This window comes from Entelurus aequoreus, linkage group LG04 (assembly GCF_033978785.1).
Source record: "Entelurus aequoreus isolate RoL-2023_Sb linkage group LG04, RoL_Eaeq_v1.1, whole genome shotgun sequence".
Lineage (NCBI taxonomy): Eukaryota > Metazoa > Chordata > Actinopteri > Syngnathiformes > Syngnathidae > Entelurus > Entelurus aequoreus.
In genome coordinates, this window is record NC_084734.1 from 2,158,070 (window position 1) to 2,177,771 (window position 19,702).

The 19,702-nt window shown below is 35.9% G+C and overlaps 1 protein-coding gene across 2 annotated transcripts in view; it reads right to left on the bottom strand.

Moving 5' to 3' along the window:
* The window catches only part of spock1 (SPARC (osteonectin), cwcv and kazal like domains proteoglycan 1), a 339,599-nt gene that overhangs the window by 193,879 nt on the left and 126,018 nt on the right, over positions 1 to 19,702 (bottom strand). For both annotated transcript variants that reach the window (XM_062044006.1, XM_062044005.1), the window contains exon 3: positions 10,259 to 10,304. In XM_062044006.1, the coding sequence (XP_061899990.1) occupies positions 10,259 to 10,304 (46 nt within the window). The remainder of the gene's footprint in view (positions 1 to 10,258; positions 10,305 to 19,702) is intronic.

Genomic DNA, 19,702 nt, shown 5'->3' on the forward strand with positions numbered 1-19,702 from the left:
TTGTGATGGATCGGTCTCTCCAAATGTGATTCAGTTGTACTAGACTCTGCTTTGCCATTCCAGTTCTTGAGATAATATATTTTGTGCACTTTCCATCCGCTGATTTCATGGATCAGAGGTATACTTGAAATGGCCCACCACTTCCAGGGCCTCTCCATCTATTCTTATCGTAAGGTTACTTGGTTCCGTCCATGTTCATAACTTCTCTACATTGACAAAACGAGGCATGGACACGTCTTTCTTGCCATGACCCGTCATGTTCCCTATAGATCTCTGTGGATGTGTTTGTGTGGGGACAGAAATCGTATTTGATCGTGCACACAATGCTTCAACGCCTTCGAAAAGTATTGTAGTGGAATGTCTGACCTTTGAACTATATTTCGTGTCTGCTCGTTTCATTCTTTTCTAGTCTAAACCATTGAAGGACCAGATGTAGGTAAAAGATGAATATGGAGTCGGTCTGACCATTCTACAAAATGTTTTGATTGTCTATGGACTGGACTCTCACTATTATGTTGGATCCACTATGGACTGGACTCTCACTATTATCTTAGATCCACTATGGACTGGACTCTCACACTATTATGTTAGATCCACTATGGACTGGACTCGCACACTATTATGTTAGATCCACTATGGACTGGACTCTCACTATTATCTTAGATCCACTATGGACTGGACTCTCACACTATTATGTTAGATCCACTATGGATGGACTCTCACACTATTATGTTGGATCCACTATGGACTGGACTCTCACTATTATGTTAGATCCACTATGGACTGGACTCTCACACTATTATGTTAGATCCACCATGGACTGGACTCTCACTATTATGTTAGATCCACCATGGACTGGACTCTCACTATTATGTTAGATCCACTATGGACTGGACTCTCACTATTATCTTAGATCCACTATGGACTGGACTCTCACACTATTATGTTAGATCCACTATGGACTGGACTCTCACACTATTATGTTGGATCCACTATGGACTGGACTCTCACTATTATCTTAGATTCACTATGGACTGGACTCTCACTATTATCTTAGATCCACTATGGACTGGACTCTCACACTATTATGTTGGATCCACTATGGACTGGACTCTAACTATTATGTTAGATCCACTATGGACTGGACTCTCACACTATTATGTTAGATCCACTATGGACTGGACTCTCACTATTATGTTAGATCCACTATGGACTGGACTCTCACTATTATGTTAGATCCACTATGGACTGGACTCTCAATATTATGTTAGATCCACTATGGACTGGACTCTCACTATTATGTTAGATCCACTATGGACTGGACTCTCACTATTATGTTGGACCCACTATGGACTGGACTCTCACTATTATGTTGGATCCACTATGGACTGGACTCTCACTATTATGTTAGATCCACTATGGACTGGACTCTCAATATTATGTTGGATCCACTATGGACTGGACTCTCACAATATTATGTTAGATCCACTATGGACTGGACTCTCACACTATTATGTTGGATCCACTATGGACTGGACTCTCACTATTATGTTAGATCCACTATGGACTGGACTCTCAATATTATGTTGGATCCACTATGGACTGGACTCTCACTATTATGTTAGATCCACTATGGACTGGACTCTCAATATTATGTTGGATCTACTATGGACTGGACTCTCACTATTATGTTAGATCCACTATGGACCAGATGTAGGTAAACGATGAACATGGAGTCGGTCTGACCATTCTACAAAATGTTTTGATTGTCTATTATGACTAAGGGACTCAAGGGTGTTGCGGAACAAACAGGTCAGAAACAACAGGACTTCGAGGCATGGGGAAACAGATACAATGGCCAAGTGACAAGGGCTATGGGTGATTGCTTGATTCTTGTGTCCTCCGGAGGACGTTTGTTTGTCTGCATGGGCAACTCAATCCAACTTTGTACTTTTTGACGATGGGTAAATAAACCTTTTGTACTAAACTCACTTTTGTTGCTGTTTAAGCTTCGGACAATCCACTACAGTATCTGCCCACATTGGGACATAGACTTACTGTGTTTTCCGGACTATAAGGCGCACTTAAAATCTTTTTTTTTCTCTCTCAAAACTCGACAGTGCGCCTTATAACCCGGTGCGCCTAATGTACGGAATAATCCTGGTTTTGCTTACCGACCTCGAAGCAATTTTATTTGGTACATGGTGTAATGATAAGTGTTTACCATGAACTGATTAACGTGGACCCCGACTTAAACAAGTTCAAAAACTTATTGGGGTGTTACCATATTGTGGTCAATTGTACGGAATATGTACTGTACTGTGCAATCTACTAATAAAACCAGTAGATGGCAGTCACACATAAGAGATATGTGTAGACTGCAATATGACTCAAGTAAACAACACCAACATTTTATATGTTCCATTGAGAATAGAGATGTCCGATAATATCGGTCTGCCGATATTATCGGCCGATAAATGCGTTAAAATGTAATATCGGAAATTATCGGTATCGTTTTTTTTATTATCAGTATCGTTTTTTTGTTTTGTTTTGTTTTTTTTGTTTTTGTTTTTGTTTTTTTATTAAATCCACAAAAAAAACACAAGATACACTTACAATTAGTGCACCAACCCAAAAAACCTCCCTCCCCCATTTACACTCATTCACACAAAAGGGTTGTTTCTTTCTGTTATTAATATTCTGCTTCCTACATTATATATCAATATATATCAATACAGTCTGCAAGGGATACAGTCCGTAAGCACACATGATTGTGCGTGCTGCTGCTCCACTAATAGTACTAACCTTTAACAGTTAATTTTACAAATTTTCATTCATTACTAGTTTCTATGTAACTGTTTTTATTTTGTTTTACTTTCTTTTTTATTCAAGAAAATGTTTTTAATTTATTTATCTTATTTTATTTTATTCATTTTTTTTTTTAAAAAGTACCTTATCTTCACCATACCTGGTTGTCCAAATTAGGCATAATAATGTGTTAATTTCACGACTGTATATATCGGTTGATATCGGTATCGGTTGATATCGGTATCGGTAATTAAAGAGTTGGACAATATCGGCATATCGGATATCGGCAAAAAGCCATTATCGGACATCCCTAATTGAGAATATAGAACATTACACACGGCGCACAAAACATCTATCAACATTTTTTAGTACGACTTTGGTAAGCTATGAAGCCACACCGCTTGATGGATTGTACTGTGCTTCAACATAGGAGTATTATTATGGTGTGTGTATAAGGTAAGACGTATTATCTGCCGTTTTGTCTCGCAATATTATGCAAAAGCAACTTGTCTTACTATCTGGTACCTGCTGATCTGTATTTGGGATCTGCATGAATCCCGAAAAATTGTGCGCTTCCGCCTTTGTAGTCCGCGCCGAAAATTTAGTCGATAAGCTTCTTCTTTTTCTCTATCTTCTTGTTATGTGACATTCATCCTCCACTGTTGCCATTTCTAATATAAAGTAGTGTAAAGTTCTTACTTATATCTGTCAGTAAACTCGCCATGAAAGCGCTAAAACATACCGGTGTAGTGAGTTATATTATTCACCCAAGGAACTTTAGTTATTAGAGAGTTCCGGTCGGACGGTTTGTCACGGGACACAGATGACGGGGAGAAGACGCTGTCAAGGTGGAGGCACGTGAACAAGACCGCCCACAAAACGGTGCATCCTGAAGCGACTGTCAGAAAGCGACTTGAAGATGATAAGTAAAACATCATCCATGCAACACTTTGACCAAAGAACCACCATTACATGTTATGTAGACCACAAGGAAGTCTTTTACATTTTAGAAAAAATAAATAAAAATATGACTCCTTTATTGCGCCTTATATATGAAAAAAGATCAACAATGTGCCCTATGGTCCGGAAAATACGGTAGTCCCTGGCTATTTCTGCTACGTGTGGGGGGGGGTCACATCTTTCTGCGGGGTTCGTTCTCCCGGGATGCAGACGGACTACTCCGGACAAGGCGTGCAGGTAGGAACATGATTTAATCTTCGAAAAACCAAAGACGTACCAAAGACAGAAAACAAGCAGAAGGAAAACGTGCCGATCGCACGGGAAGCTAAGGTTACCTCTTAGCACAGGAGGCATAAACTCGAAGTCAAGAAATACTAATGCATGAAGCAAACAAAGAAGCCAGGCTGAGCGTGGCGAGGAAGGTGACTAAATAGCTCTCTGGTTAGTGGTCGACAACAGGTGAGCGTGCCGACCACTAACCAGAGGCAGGTGAACCCAATTAATCCCATGGGAACTAAAACAAACCCAGAGGTGCAAAAACAGGAACTAAGGCAGTGTTTCCCACACATTCATTTATTTGTGGCGGCCCGCCATGAAAGAATTACGTCCGCCACAAATAAATTTAAAAAAAAATAATTTTTTTTTTTTTTTTTTTTGTCCTGTCCAGCTTCTCAGGCAAATCATATAGTTGATGTAGATGCCCGTATCGGCTGTTCAGATTTACTTTACAAAAGAGAAGTGTAGGATACTTCTCTTGTTGCCTTATTTGTATTTGACCACTACTGTTTTCTGTTTATTTGTTACTGACTGTGGCAGGACACCTCTGCCTCTGTTTCACTTTATGTTGCTGGTAAATAATATGGTTGTAGTAGTAGGCTAAAGTTAAATTATTTAGTATGCACTATTTAAAACGGCAGAGCTTTAAGAGACATTTTAGCTAGGGATGTCCGATAATATCGGCCTGCGTTAAAATGTAATATCGGAAATTATCAGTATCGTTTTTTTAATTATCTGTATCGTTTTTTTTGTTAAATCAACATAAAAAACACAAGATACACTTACAATTAGTGCACCAACCCAAAAAACCTCCCTCCCCCCATTTCTTTCTGTTATCAATATTCTGGTTCCTACATTATATATCAATATATATCAATACAGTCTGCAAGGGATACAGTCCGTAAGCACACATGATTGTGCGTGCTGCTGCTCCACTAATAGTACTAACCTTTAACAGTTAATTTGACTAATTTTCATTCATTACTAGTTTCTATGTAACTGTTTTTATATTGTTGTACTTTCTTTTTTATTCAAGAAAATGTTTTTAATTTATTTATCTTATTTTACTATTTTTTTTTTTTAAAAGTACCTTATCTTCACCATACCTGGTTGTCCAAATTAGGCATAATAATGTGTTAATTCCACGACTGCATATATCGGTTGATATCGGTATCGGTTGATATCGGTATCGGTAATTACAGAGTTGGACAATATCGGAATATCGGATATCGGCAAAAAGCCATTATCGGACATCCCTAATTTTAGCTTTTATATTTTATAAGCTATATTTTTTGTAAGAACCACAATTAATAAATATATTTCAGTGAATAACTTATTGTTCAAATCTGTATATAAATATGTACATAAAGTGTTGTAATTATATTGTAAAATGGATGGATGGACGTTTAAAACAAAACTGTTATTATTAATTAGTAAGTATACATTTTTTGAGCCTTTTTAGAGAAAATCATATCATTGTAGTTAGAGATGTCCGATAATATCGGCCTGCCGATATTATCGGCCGATATATGCGTTAAAATGTAATATCGGAAATTATCGGTATCGTTTTTTTTAAAAATCAGTATCGTTTTTTTTTTTTATTTTTATTTTTTTAATTAAATCCACATAAAAAACAAGATACACTTACAATTAGTGCACCAACCCAAAAAACCTCCCTCCCCCATTTACACTCATTCACACAAAAGGGTTGTTTCTTTCTGTTATTAATATTCTGCTTCCTACATTATATATCAATATATATCAATACAGTCTGCAAGGGATACAGTCCGTAAGCACACATGATTGTGCGTGCTGCTGCTCCACTAATAGTACTAACCTTTAACAGTTAATTTGACTAATTTTCATTCATTACTAGTTTCTATGTAACTGTTTTTATATTGTTGTACTTTCTTTTTTATTCAAGAAAATGTTTTTAATTTATTTATCTTATTTTACTAATTTTTTAAAAAAGTACCTTATCTTCACCATACCTGGTTGTCCAAATTAGGCATAATAATGTGTTAATTCCACGACTGCATATATCGGGTGATATCGGTATCGGCTGATATCGGTATCGGTAATTAAAGAGTTGGACAAAATCGGAATATCGGATATCGGCAAAAAGCTTTTATCGGACATCCCTAATTGTAGTAAATTATGCAAATTGCTCGATGATGTCATGGTGACCACGCCCATAGCCACGCCCCCACCGCCACAGGTATCTTGGCGGTTTATGGGAAACACTGTAAGGGAGTCCAAAACAAACAGAAAATAACAAAAAAACCAACAATTTTGTCTTTTGTAAAACTACAGTACACGTCTAGAATTGGCAGTGATTTAAGAATATTGTTATCGGTCACATTACTCACGAGGAACTAGCCCAAATAAATCTGCACGACACTTGTTTCTCTAAAGAATGACAGTAATTGTGTTTGTATACGTTTCCCCACCAAGTACGCTTTGTTATGCTGCTCAGAGAGGTGCAATCCAATCAGTGCTGTAGTGTGTGTGGGTGTGTGGGTGTGTGTGTGTGTGTGTATGTGTGTGTGTGTATGTGTGTGTGGGTGTGGGAATGAGCAAGTGTTTGGAATAACTGAGTTTAGCCAAGAGTTACTGACGATCTAAGAGCATTACACACTTCCGAGTGATTGATATAGCAGACTTGACTGTGTGGTAATAGTCAGCTTGTAAGCATCACATGCAAATGAGCCTTCGGTGCCGCCATGCACACGCACACACATCCTGAGAGCATATTTACTATAAAGTGGAGTCTCTTATTTTCATAAACTACATCAGGGTAGATGACATCTAAATTGAAAATGAACATTAAACACTGGGAGTAGAAATAAAAGTGAAAGAAAAGCTAAAACACCCTAAGTATGGATTAATTGGGTGGATTCTACAGCTGCCAAGTGTGAACTCCATTCCAGCTTTGTTGAATGAAATCATAACAGCTGGAAATGTGCTTTTGTTCATTGACAAAGACTCATTTGAAAGCTTAAAAAGTCCAGACAGTTAATTTATATTAAAACAGCCTTGACGTGTGTAAGTTTTCTCTAACACTCTGTACAATACCGTTATCTCTTATCTAGGGATGTATGCAAAGAACTAGGGATGTCTGATAATATCGGCCGATAAATGCGTTAAAATGTAATATTGGAAATGATCGGTATCGGTTTTTTATTATCTGTATCGTTTTTATTTTTATTTTTATTTTTTATTTTTATTTTTTTATTAAATCTACATAAAAAACACAAGACACACTTACAATTAGTGCACCAACCCAAAAAACCTCCCTCCCCCCATGTCTTTCTGTTATCAATATTCTGGTTCCTACATTATATATCAATATATATCAATACAGTCTGCAAGGGATACAGTCCGTAAGCACACATGATTGTGCGTGCTGCTGCTCCACTAATAGTACTAACCTTTAACAGTTAATTTTACTCATTTTCATTAATTACTAGTTTCTATGTAACTGTTTTTATATTGTTTTACTTTATTTTTTATTCAAGAAAATGTTTTTAATTTAGTTATCTTATTTTATTATTTTTTTTAAAAAGTACCTTATCTTCACCATATATGGTTGTCCAAATTAGGCATAATAATGTGTTAATTCCACGACTGCATATATCGGTTGATATCGGTATCGGTAATTAAAGAGTTGGACAAAATCGGAATATCGGATATCGGCAAAAAGCCATTATCGGACATCCCTAATTTTAGCTTTTATATTTTATAAGATATATTTTTTGTAAGAATCACAATTAATAAATATAATTCAGTGAATAACTTATTGTTCAAATCTGTATATAAATATGTACATAAAGTGTTGTAATTATATTGTAAAATGGATGGATGATGGACGTTTAAAACAAAACTGTTATTATTAATTAGTAAGTATACATTTTTTGAGCCTTTTTAGAGAAAATCATATCATTGTAGTTAGAGATGTCCGATAATATCGGCCTGCCGATATTATCGGCCGATATATGCGTTAAAATGTAACGACTGCATATATCGGTTGATATCGGTATCGGTTGATATCGGTATCGGTAATTAAAGAGTTGGACAATATCGGAATATCGGATATCGGCAAAAAGCCATTATCGGACATCCCTACAAAGAAGCAATATATTTATGGTTCTACAAACCCCAAAAGCAGTAAAGTTGGCACGTTGTGTAAATATAAACAAAATACAATGATTTGCAAATCCTTTTCAACTTATATTCAATTGAATAGACTGCAAAGACAAGATACTTAACGTTCAAACTGGTAAACTTTGTTATGTTTTGCAAATATTAGCTCATTTGGAATTTGATGCCTGCAACGTGTTTCAAAAAAAGCTGGCACAAGTGGCAAAAAAGACTTGATAAGGTTGAGGAATGCTCATCAAACACTTATTTGGAACATCCCACAGGTGTGCAGGCTAATTGGGAACAGGTGGGTGCCATGATTGGGTATAAAAGTAGATTCCATGAAATGCTCAGTCATTCACAAACAAGGATGGGGCGAGGGTCACCACTTTGTCAACAAATGCATGAGCAAATTGTTGAACAGTTTAAGAACAACATTTCTCAAGCAGCTATTGCAAGGAATTTAGGGATTTCACCATCTACGGTCTGTAATATCATCAAAGGGTTCAGAGAATCTGGAGAAATCACTGCACGTAAGCAGCTAAGCCCGTGACCTTCCATCCCTCAGGCTGTACTGCATCAAAAAGCGACATCAGTGTGTAAAGGATATCACCGCATGGGCTCAGGAACACTTCGGAAACCCACTGTCAGTAACTACAGTTGGTCGCTACATCTGTAAGCGCAAGTTAAAACTCTCCTATGCAAGGCGAAAACCGTTTATCAACAACACCCAGAAACGCCAGTCGGCTTCGCTGGGCCCGAGCTCATCTAAGATGGACTGATGCAAAGTGGAAAAGTGTTCTGTGGTCTGACGAGTCCACATTTCAAATTGTTTTTGGAAACTGTGGACGTCGTGTCCTCCGGACCAAAGAGGAAAAGAACCATCTGGATTGTTCTAGGTGCAAAGTGTAAAAGCCAGCATGTGTGATGGTATGGGGGTGTATTAGTGCCCAAGACATGGGTAACTTACACATCTGTGAAGGCACCATTAATGCTGAAAGGTACATACAGCTTTTGGAGCAACATATGTTGCCATCCAAAGCAACGTTACCATGGACGCCCCTGCTTATTTCAGCAAGACAATGCCAAGCCACGTGTTACATCAACGTGGCTTCATAGTAAAAGAGTGCGGGTACTAGACTGGCCTGCCTGTAGTCCAGACCTGTCTCCCATTGAAAATGTGTGGCACCTAAAATAGCAGAAGGGAGACCCCCGGACTGTTGAACAACTTAAGCTGTACATCAAGCAAGAATGGGAAAGAATTCCACCTGAGAAGCTTCAAAAATGTGTCTCCTCAGTTCCCAAACCTTTACTGAGTGTTGTTAAAAGGAAAGGCCATGTAACACAGTGGTGAACATGCCCTCTCCCAACTACTTTGGCACGTGTTGCAGCCATTAAATTCTAAGTTAATGATTATTTGCACAAACAAAAAAAGAGTGATAGTGATATATCAGATTGTAGGTGGGTTTTGTTTTTACCTATCGCGCTCATATTTCGCTGTGTTTGTTGCATTTTTGTTGCGTTTGGTTTGATTGTAAAATATGTGGATGTAGAGGGGGTGTGACGTTCATATGTTGTCAATATTCAGTGTTTTATCCTTCATAGTTAATATTGTAAATCCCACATTCTTTATTTTCATGTACATTCTGGGTGTCTCATTCAGTAAAAAAAATAAAAATAAAATTCCATTCTGTTTTTTAAGGCATTCAATCAGAAATCATTGTGAGGTTTTGTATCAGTGTTCCTAAAAATCACATATTCCGGCCCCCAGACACATGTTTTACTCTAAATGTGGCCCCCAAGTCAAAATAATTGCCCAAGCCTGCCCTAGTAGGTGATCCAGGGTTGCCGTGGTAATGATGTATGCTTTTGTCCATGTACCTAGCTGGGGTTTTTTTTTTTTTCTTTCTAATGGGATGTAAACATTTAATTAATTGTTCATTTTCATAATGAATCAACCCAGCACATTTAGTCAAACGTCCATCTCTCGAGTATACACTCATTTAAAATGACATGAGGCATCTTTAAATCACAGCTGCATTAGTTACTTACACGCTTGATATGGATGACTTACCTTGGTCTAGAGACCTGGAGGGAGCCCAGCTTTTGAAGTAGTCATCCTGTTTGGAAAGACATGAGAACGTGGGTTAGAAGGTGTGTGTTATTACTAGGGATGATGTTTGATAAGAAATTATCGAGTTCGAGCCTATTATCGAATCCTCTTATCGAACCGATTCCTTATCGATTCTCTTATCGAGTCCAGATAGGTTGTTGTACATGGAAAAAAACACACAATATTTGGTTTAACAAAAGCTCACTTTTATTATATAAGAAAACAATTTAATCTAAAAATAAATAAATAAATAAATATTGACTGTTGTTACCCAAAGTATATTAAGTGGGATTTTTCATAAAAACAAATATATACAGTATCACAAAAACAAGCTGTCTCTGTGATCACTATAGGTGTATAAATAATAATATAGTGTTAAATAAAATCAGTCCCTTGGGCACAAAACTGAAAATAATACAGCTCTCCAAAAAGTGCACTTCTGCTGCTATTGGAACATAACTGTTTGTTATGATGCTTTGACATTTTTGCACTTTATTTCTTTATTGAAAGAAAATTCTATGAAGAGAAAAGTTGTTTGCAAATGTGGTTACAATGCTAAAAAATGAAAAGTTAAAGCTAAAAAAAGAAATACACTTTATTGAGTTAACATTATTTCTTTATATGGGGGAAGATGTGATGAGCTAGGGAATATAACAACTACACTACCCAGCATGCAACGGGAGTGACGAGCATACGCGGTAGCCCCAAAAAGTGCTGCATGTTGCCACGCTGTGAAAGTAAACATCAAGAACTCAGCCAACACGCCTCGTCTGCATTATTTATAATTAGACAGACAACACATCTACAGTGTGATTTTGTTTTGTTTACAAGGAAAGAAAAACAAAAGTTAAAAAAGGGAGATATGTTGTATATATATGTATGTGCTGCGGTTGTTTTAAGAACGTTGCGACAGCTGCCGTAAAGGAGGTGCGTTGCTAGCCTGGTTGCTATGTTTCCGCTTGGTGGTAAAAGTGTTGGTCATGTGTTTGTACTCTGCTCAAATCTCTCAGTAAAGTTATTCATTGGATTATAGCTTTTATTTTGAACTTTATTACACCTTGGAGCGCTTTTTCCCTTCCATTGTTTTCCTGCTTTCGCTATCTGCGCCTAATGACTGAGCTACGTGACGTCATTTCTTGTGATGTCACACGGAGCATTTCTGGTCGGGACGGGATTCGAATAAAGAACCAACTCTTTTTCTTTACTATAGTGGTCTCGATAACGGGTACCGGTTCTCAAAAAGGGATTCGAGTCCGAGGACTCGGTTCTTTTCTTATCGAACAACCGGGAAAACCGGTTTCGAGTATCATCCCTAGTTATTACACAATAGCTGCATAAAAAAAGTTCATGAAAGTGAAATCACAGAAATGGTAAATTCTCAGGAAAACAAGAAGTCAACAGACTGCTGTGACTTGGACTTTTCTCTGATCAAGGAAATTGTTGATTTTATAGCTGTTCCCTTCACTTATGTATGTAATATTTATTTTATAAAAGGTGTTTTCCCAAACAAAATGAAAACGGCAAAAGTTATTCCCATCTTCAAAAGTGGAGATAAGCATCCGTTCACCAACTATAGGCCTATTTCTATACTCTCACAATTTTCAAAAATCCTTGAAAAATTATTTGTGTCAAGATTAGACAGTTTTATTGATAAGCATCACTTGCTAAGTGAACACCGATACGGTTTTCGACCAAACAGGTCCACTTCCATGGCAGTGATGGAACTAGTTGAGGATTTAACCACTGCAATTGATAAGAGGTAGTTTGTTGTTGGCCTTTTTATTGACCTGAGCAAGGCCTTTGACACCATCCATCATACATTGCTTTTAAACAAAATGCTGAGGTATGGTTTTAGAGGTCTTGCTCATGATTGGTTGAAGACTTATCTTGGTGGCAGAGAACAGTACGTGCATATGAATAATGTAGATTCAGATAAAAAGATGATAACACATGGAGTACCCCAAGGTTCTGTACTGGGATCCAAAATTGTTTTTATTGGACATTAATGATATCTGTAAAATCTTTAAAAAACTCAAATGTATTCTCTTTGCTGATGATACAAGTCTGTACTGTTCTGGGCAAGACCTTGGCCATCTCTTAGGGACTGTAGAGAGTGAACTCCACATACTAAAGCAATGGTTTGATGCCAATAAACCAGGGGTCACCAACGCGGTGCCCGCGGGCACCAGGTAGCCCGTAAGGACCAGATGAGTAGCCCGCTGGCCTGTTCTAAAAATAGCTCAAATAGCAGCACTTACCAGTGAGCTGCCTCTATTTTTTACATTTTATTTATTTACTAGCAAGCTGGTCTCGCTTTGCCCGACATTTTTAATTCTAAGAGAGACAAAACTCAAATATAATTTGAAAATCCAAGAAAATATTTTAAAGACTTGGTCTTCACTTGTTTAAATAAATTCATTATTTTTTTTAACTTTGCTTCTTATAACTTTCAGAAAGACAATTTTAGAGAAAAAATACAACCTTAAAAAGGATTTTAGGATTTTTAAACACATATACCTTTTTACCTTTTAAATTCTTTCCTGACAATTTAAATCGATGTTCAAGTAAAAAAATTGTTTTTATTGTAAAGAATAATAAATACATTTTAATTTAATTCTTCATTTTAGCTTCTGTTTTTTCGACGAAGAATATTTGTGAAATATTTCTTTAAACTTATTATGATTAAAATTCAAAAAAATTATTCTGGCAAATCTAGAAAATCTGTAGAATCAAATTTAAATCTTATTTCAAAGTCTTTTGAATTTCTTTTAAAATTTTTGTTCTGGAAAATCTAGAAGAAATAATGATTTGTCTTTGTTAGAAATATAGCTTGGTCCAATTTGTTATATATTCTAACAAAGTGTAGATTGGATTTTAACCTATTTAAAATATGTCATCAAAATTCTAAAAGTAATCTTAATCAGGAAAAATTACTAATGATGTTCCATAAAAATTTTTTTTTTTTTTTTTCAAAAAGATTCGAATTAGCTAGTTTTTCTCTTCTTTTTTTCAGGTAAATTTTGAATTTTAAAGAGTCGAAATTGAAGATAAACTATGTTTCAAAATGTAATTGTCAATTTTTTCGTGTTTTCTCCTCTTTTAAACCGTTCAATTAAGTGTAAATATCATTAATTATTAATAATAACATAGAGTTAAAGGTAAATTGAGCAAATTGGCTATTTCTGGCAATTTATTTAAGTGTGTATCAAACTGGTAGCCCTTCGCATTAATCAGTACCCAAGAAGTAGCTCTTGCTTTCAAAAAGGTTGGTGACCCCTGCTATAAACTATCAATCAACCTAAATAAAACAAAATATATAATTTTTGGAAATAGGAAAAATAAACAGTGTCATATAAGAATTGATGATATGGAGATAGAAAGGGTGTATTCAACAACATTTTTGGGAATCTATATAGATGATAAATTAAATTGGAAACTGCACATAAATATACTTAAGACAAAGATGGCAAAAAATATTGCTATGTTACATAAAATCAAAAACTCCGTAAATCAAAAGGCTCTTATCATGTTATATAATTCTTTTGTACTCCCATATCTTAATTATTGTGTCGAAATCTGGGGTAACAATTACAAAACAAACATTAAATCTATATTCTTACTTCAAAAGAAAGCGATTAGAATTGTAAATTATGCAGATTATCATGACCATACCAATGCTCTGTTTATTAAAATAAAAACATTAAAACTGCACGATCTTGTTGACCTCAACACTGCTATTGTGATGTATAAAGCTCATAACCACATGCTGCCTGGGTGTCTACAGGAGAGGTCTAAACCTAGGGAGAGTCCCTATGACCTCAGAGGTTCAGCTGTCTTCCAGAAAGCTAAGATAAGAACGAGCTTAAAAAGTAGATGTGTTTCTGTCAGGGGGGTTCAACTGTGGAACAGCTTGGATGATTCCTTAAAATGTTCCAGTTCCATTCACACATTTAAAAAAAACTTTAAGACTAATGTCTTGAAAAAATATATCACTCTTGAATCAACACAGTAGTTAATACTATGATCAATGTTAATTCAAATACTAAATGTGGGTTATAAATAATAATGGAAGTATAATTGTTTGTATATAGCAGGGGTCACCAACCTTTTTGAAACCAAGAGCTACTTCTTGGGTACTGATTAATGCGAAGGGCTACCAGTTTGATACACACTTCAATAAATTGCCAGAAATAGCCAATTTGCTCAATTTACCTTTAACTCTATGTTATTATTAATAATTAATGATATTTACACTTAATTTAACGGTTTAAAAGAGGAGAAAACACGAATAAAATGACAATTCAATTTTGAAACATAGTTTATCTTCAATTTCGACTCTTTAAAATTGAAAATTCAACCGAAAAAAAGAAGAGAAAAACTAGCTAATTCGAATCTTTTTGAAAAATTTTTAAAAAAGAATTTATGGAACATCATTAGTATTTTTTCCTGATTAAGATTAATTTTAGAATTTTGATGACATGTTTTAAATAGGTTAAAATCCAATCTGCACTTTGTTAGAATATATAACAAATTGGACCAAGCTATATTTCTAACAAAGACAAATCATTATTTCTTCTAGATTTTCCAGAACAACATTTTTAAAATAAATTCAAAAGACTTTGAAATAACATTTAAATTTGATTCTACAGATTTTCTAGATTTGCCAGAATAATTTTTTTGAATTTTAATCATAATAAGTTTGAAGACATATTTCACAAATATTCTTCGTCGAAAAAACAGAAGCTTAAATGAATAATTAAATTAAAATGTATTTATTATTCTTTACAATAAAAACAATACATTTACTTGAACATTGATTTAAATTTTCAGGAAAGAAGAGGAAGGAATTTAAAAGGTAAAAAGGTATATGTGTTTAAAAATCCTAAAATCATTTTTAAGGTTGTATTTTTTCTCTAAAATTGTCTTTCTGAAAGTTATAAGAAGCAAAGTAAAAAAATTAATGAATTTATTTAAACAAGTGAAGACCAAGTCTTTAAAACATTTTCTTGGATTTTCAAATTCTATTTGAGTTTTGTCTCTCTTAGAATTAAAAATGTCGAGCAAAGCGAGACCAGTTTGCTAGTAAATAAATACAATTTAAAAAATAGAGGCAGCTCACTGGTAAGTGCTGCTATTTGAGCTATTTTTAGAACAGGCCAGCGGGCTACTCATCTGGTCCTTACGGGCTACCTGGTGCCCGCGGGCACCGCGTTGGTGACCCCTGGTATATAGTATATAAATTGATACAAAGGTTTAACATGTCTACAAGGATATTTCACATGCCTTTACTGTGTATATAATTGAATTGTGTTTATGTTATGTATAATGTGTATTTATAATATGTTGTACAAAGGACATTTAATAATTTTCGGAAGTTCATTTTGTACTTGACATTGTTTATAGGGTTAGGCGCAATAAGTGTTCAACTCCAGCCTAAACCCTTTCGGTCTGCAACATTTTCATTTTCAATTTATGAATGTACAACTGTTTGTTTATTTTGTTGACGATTGACCGAAGAATAATAAACTTGAACTAAATCTACGCTGCCCAAAGTTGTCTTGGTGGCGTCTGCATCTAAAGTAGCAGCCAAAAGCGACAAAGTGCATCAGGCAGAGAAATCCTGCTAGATTTCCGAAGCAGGAACCCGACCTTTATCTTCCTACTCGGGTGAGGCCATGAGAGCCAACCAGAGGGTGAGAAATTAGACAACATTATGATTCCGCCAACAGAACGGATAGCTGACCCGCTCATGTGTAAGTTCTGATGTTTGAGTTTGAAATGACTTAGCAAAGTTGGAAAGGAGGAGATTGAACCTAATTTGAATCCCCCTAAGCTCCCTGTTTGTCAGCGGCGGCCTCGTTTCTCTTTTCTTTGTTTTATGTCCGTCCTTCACATTAGAAATTAATAATAATATGAATAATAATAGATTTTATTGTAATACTCAACAAACATACATATATACATACTGTACATATACATTCACTGTACAAACACATATACACATACTGTACATATACAAGTACATATGCACACATACACATAATCACGTTTCATCAAACATATATTTATTTTGTTGCCCTAGGGCGGGGGTCGGCAACCCGCGGCTCTAGAGCCGCATGCGGCTCTTTAGCGCCGCCCTAGTGGCTCTCTGGAGATTTTTCAAAAATGTATGAAGAATGGAAAAAGATGAGCGGGGAAAAAAAATCTATTTTTTTGTTTTAGTATGGTTTCTGTATGAGGACAAACATGACACAAACCTCCCTAATTGTTATAAAGCACACTGTTTATATTAAACATTAGGGATGTCCGTATCGGCCGATAAATGCGTTAAAATGTAATATCGGAAATTATCGGTATCGGTTTTTTTATTATCTGTATCGTTTTTTTTATTTTTTTATTAAATCAACATAAAAAACACAAGATCCACTTACAATTAGTGCACCAACCCAAAAAACCTCCCTCCCCCCATTTATTTCTGTTATCAATATTCTGGTTCCTACATTATATATCAATACAGTCTGCAAGGGATACAGTACATGATTGTGCGTGCTGCTGCTCCACTAATAGTACTAACCTTTAACACTTAATTTTACTCATTTTCATTCATTACTAGTTTCTATGTAACTGTTTTTATATTGTTTTACTTTCTTTTTTATTCAAGAAAATGTTTTTAATTTATTTATCTTATTTTACTAATTTTTAAAAAAAGTACCTTATCTTCACCATACCTGGTTGTCCAAATTAGGCATAATAATGTGTTAATTCCACGACTGCGTATATCGGTTGATATCGGTATCGGTTGATATCGGTATCGGTAATTAAAGAGTTGGACAATATCGGAATATCGGATATCGGCAAATAGCCATCCCTATTAAACATGCTTCACTGATTCGAGTATTTGGCGAGCGCCGTTTTGTCCTGCTAATTTTGGCGGTCCTTGAACTCACCGTATAGTTTGTTTACATGTATAACTTTCTCCGACTTTCTAGGACGTGTTTTATGCCACTTCTTTTTCCGTCTCATTTTGTCCACCACACTTTTAACGTTGTGCGTGAAAGCACAAAGGTGAGTTTTGTTGATGTTATTGACTTGTGTGGAGTGCTACTCAGACATATTTGGTCACTGCATGACTGCAAGCTAATCGATGCTAACATGCTATTTAGGCTAGCGATATGTACATATTGCATCATTATGCCTAATTTTTAGCTATATTTGAGCTCATTTAGTTTCCTTTAAGTCCTCTTAATTACATTTATATCTCATGACACATGTAATATGGCTTTTCATTTTTTGCGGCTCCAGACAGATTAGTTTTTGTATTTTTGGTCCAATATGGCTCTTTCAACATTTTGGGTTGCAGACCCAGCTTAACCTATTGTCACTATAACAATCTACAAGGTTAATATAGGTTGCTTCTCTTTCTTTCTCTCCATTTTTCTGCATTCTTTCGTATCTCAAGTTGTCATGACGTATATGTATTGTTGCATTTGAACAACTGTATTGTTGATAATTGAGGTAAATTATTGGTATTATTCATTATCAATAGCGCTATTTCTATTGGTATGTGTATTGCTTCATTTGTAGTGTAATAATGCTCATTGTCATTTCTGTATTGTGTTTTATTTCGCTAATTGCTTATTTGCTATCACTTTTACCATCATATTTGTACATGTCGTATTTGCTGATGTTGCTCTATTGTTGTGTTTGCTGTTGTTGTTTTTGTCTCTCTGTCTAATCCCCCTCTTGTCCCCACAATTCCCCCCTATGTCTTCCTTTTTTTTTCTCTTTCTATCCCCTCCTGCTCCGGCCCGGCTGCACCGAATGATAATATAAATACATTTAATAAAGTCAAAATACAAATAAGGCAACAAGAAAAGTATCCTACACTTCTCTTTTGTAAAGTAAATAAAGACAATAAAAATAAAAATAAATAAAAAATAGAACAGCCTAATAGCTAGAATTAGCATGCATATATATATAAAATAAAAAAGGCTTTTTTTTTTTTAAAAAGAAGGGTTTTTAAGCCTTTTTTAAAAGCTTCCACAGTCTGCGGTGCCCTCAGGTGGTCAGGGAGAGCGTTCCACAGACTGGGTACGGCGGAGCAGAAAGCCCGGTCTCCCATTTTTTGTAGCTTGCTGCTGGAATTTTAATTAAAATTTTCCTGAGGGAACTCTCCTGAAGGAATCAATAAAGTACTATCTATCTATCGATCTATCTAGCTTTGTCCTCCGAGGTTAACCTGTCCGGAGCGGAGGTGTGGTGTGGAGGGTTTGGGGGTGAGTAGTTCTTTGAGGTAGAGGGGGGCATTTCCATGGAGGCACTGGTGGGTTAGTAGGGAGACTTTGTATTCAATCCTGAGTGGAACAGGAAGCCAGTGAAGGGATTTGAGAGTTGGTGTGATATGGTCGTATTTCCGCACTCTCATCAGGATGCTAGCAGCACTATTCTGTATGTATTGCAGCTTCTGGATGTTCTTGCTGGGGATCCCGACAAGAAGCGCGTAGCAGTAGTCTAAATTAATTATGTGTTTCTTGTTTTAAAGTCATTGAATAGAGTTTTAAACGACGCCTCGACCACATTGACAAGAGACCAGACTTCTCCCCCAGGATGTTTTCAATGCAATAATTGGGACGTGCATTTTATTTTATTCAGAGCTAGGGCTGCAGCAATAAATAGAACTAGAAATGTTGATGGGCCTGCTATCTGTGCCCTGGACCTCTGGCCGGGGGTCACCGGAAGCCAGCGTGATTTGAAGATGCTGCCGAGTGTCAGAATCTGTGAGTTTTAGGTTGTAACTGTACAACAAGAGCTACAGAGCTAGCCTAAAATGCTAGCACGCTTACATTAAAATGTTAGCATTTAGCATGTGTGTTTACGATGACATGCTAACCATTAGCATGTCTCACATTTCGAGTAACACGGCCCTAGGGTGCATGGTTGCGGGAATAGAGAAAACAAGTGTAAAGTTAGATGAAAAAGTTAGCATGCTTAAGTTAGCTTGCTAGCATGCTAACAGTAGCACACTTAACAGTTAAAAGCTGTCACATACCAAGTTGTATGGCTCAAGTTTAACGGTAGCGAAAATAGCGCATGCCGGCATGCTAAAATAAACATGCTAACGGTTAGCATGTGTCACATACCAAGTTATATCCTGCACTACCATGAGCTAATGCAACGGAATTTTTTTTAAAATCTGTACTGTAAAGCAGTGGCCCCCAACCACCGGGCCACGCAAGAAATAAAAAATTAAAAAAAAAAAGGTTTTTTAATTAAATCAACATAAAAAACACAATATATACATTACATATCAATATAGATCAATACAGTCTGCAGGGATACAGTCCGTAAGCACACATGATTGTATTTATTTATGGGGGGAAAAAAAACAACCCACAACCAAATTTC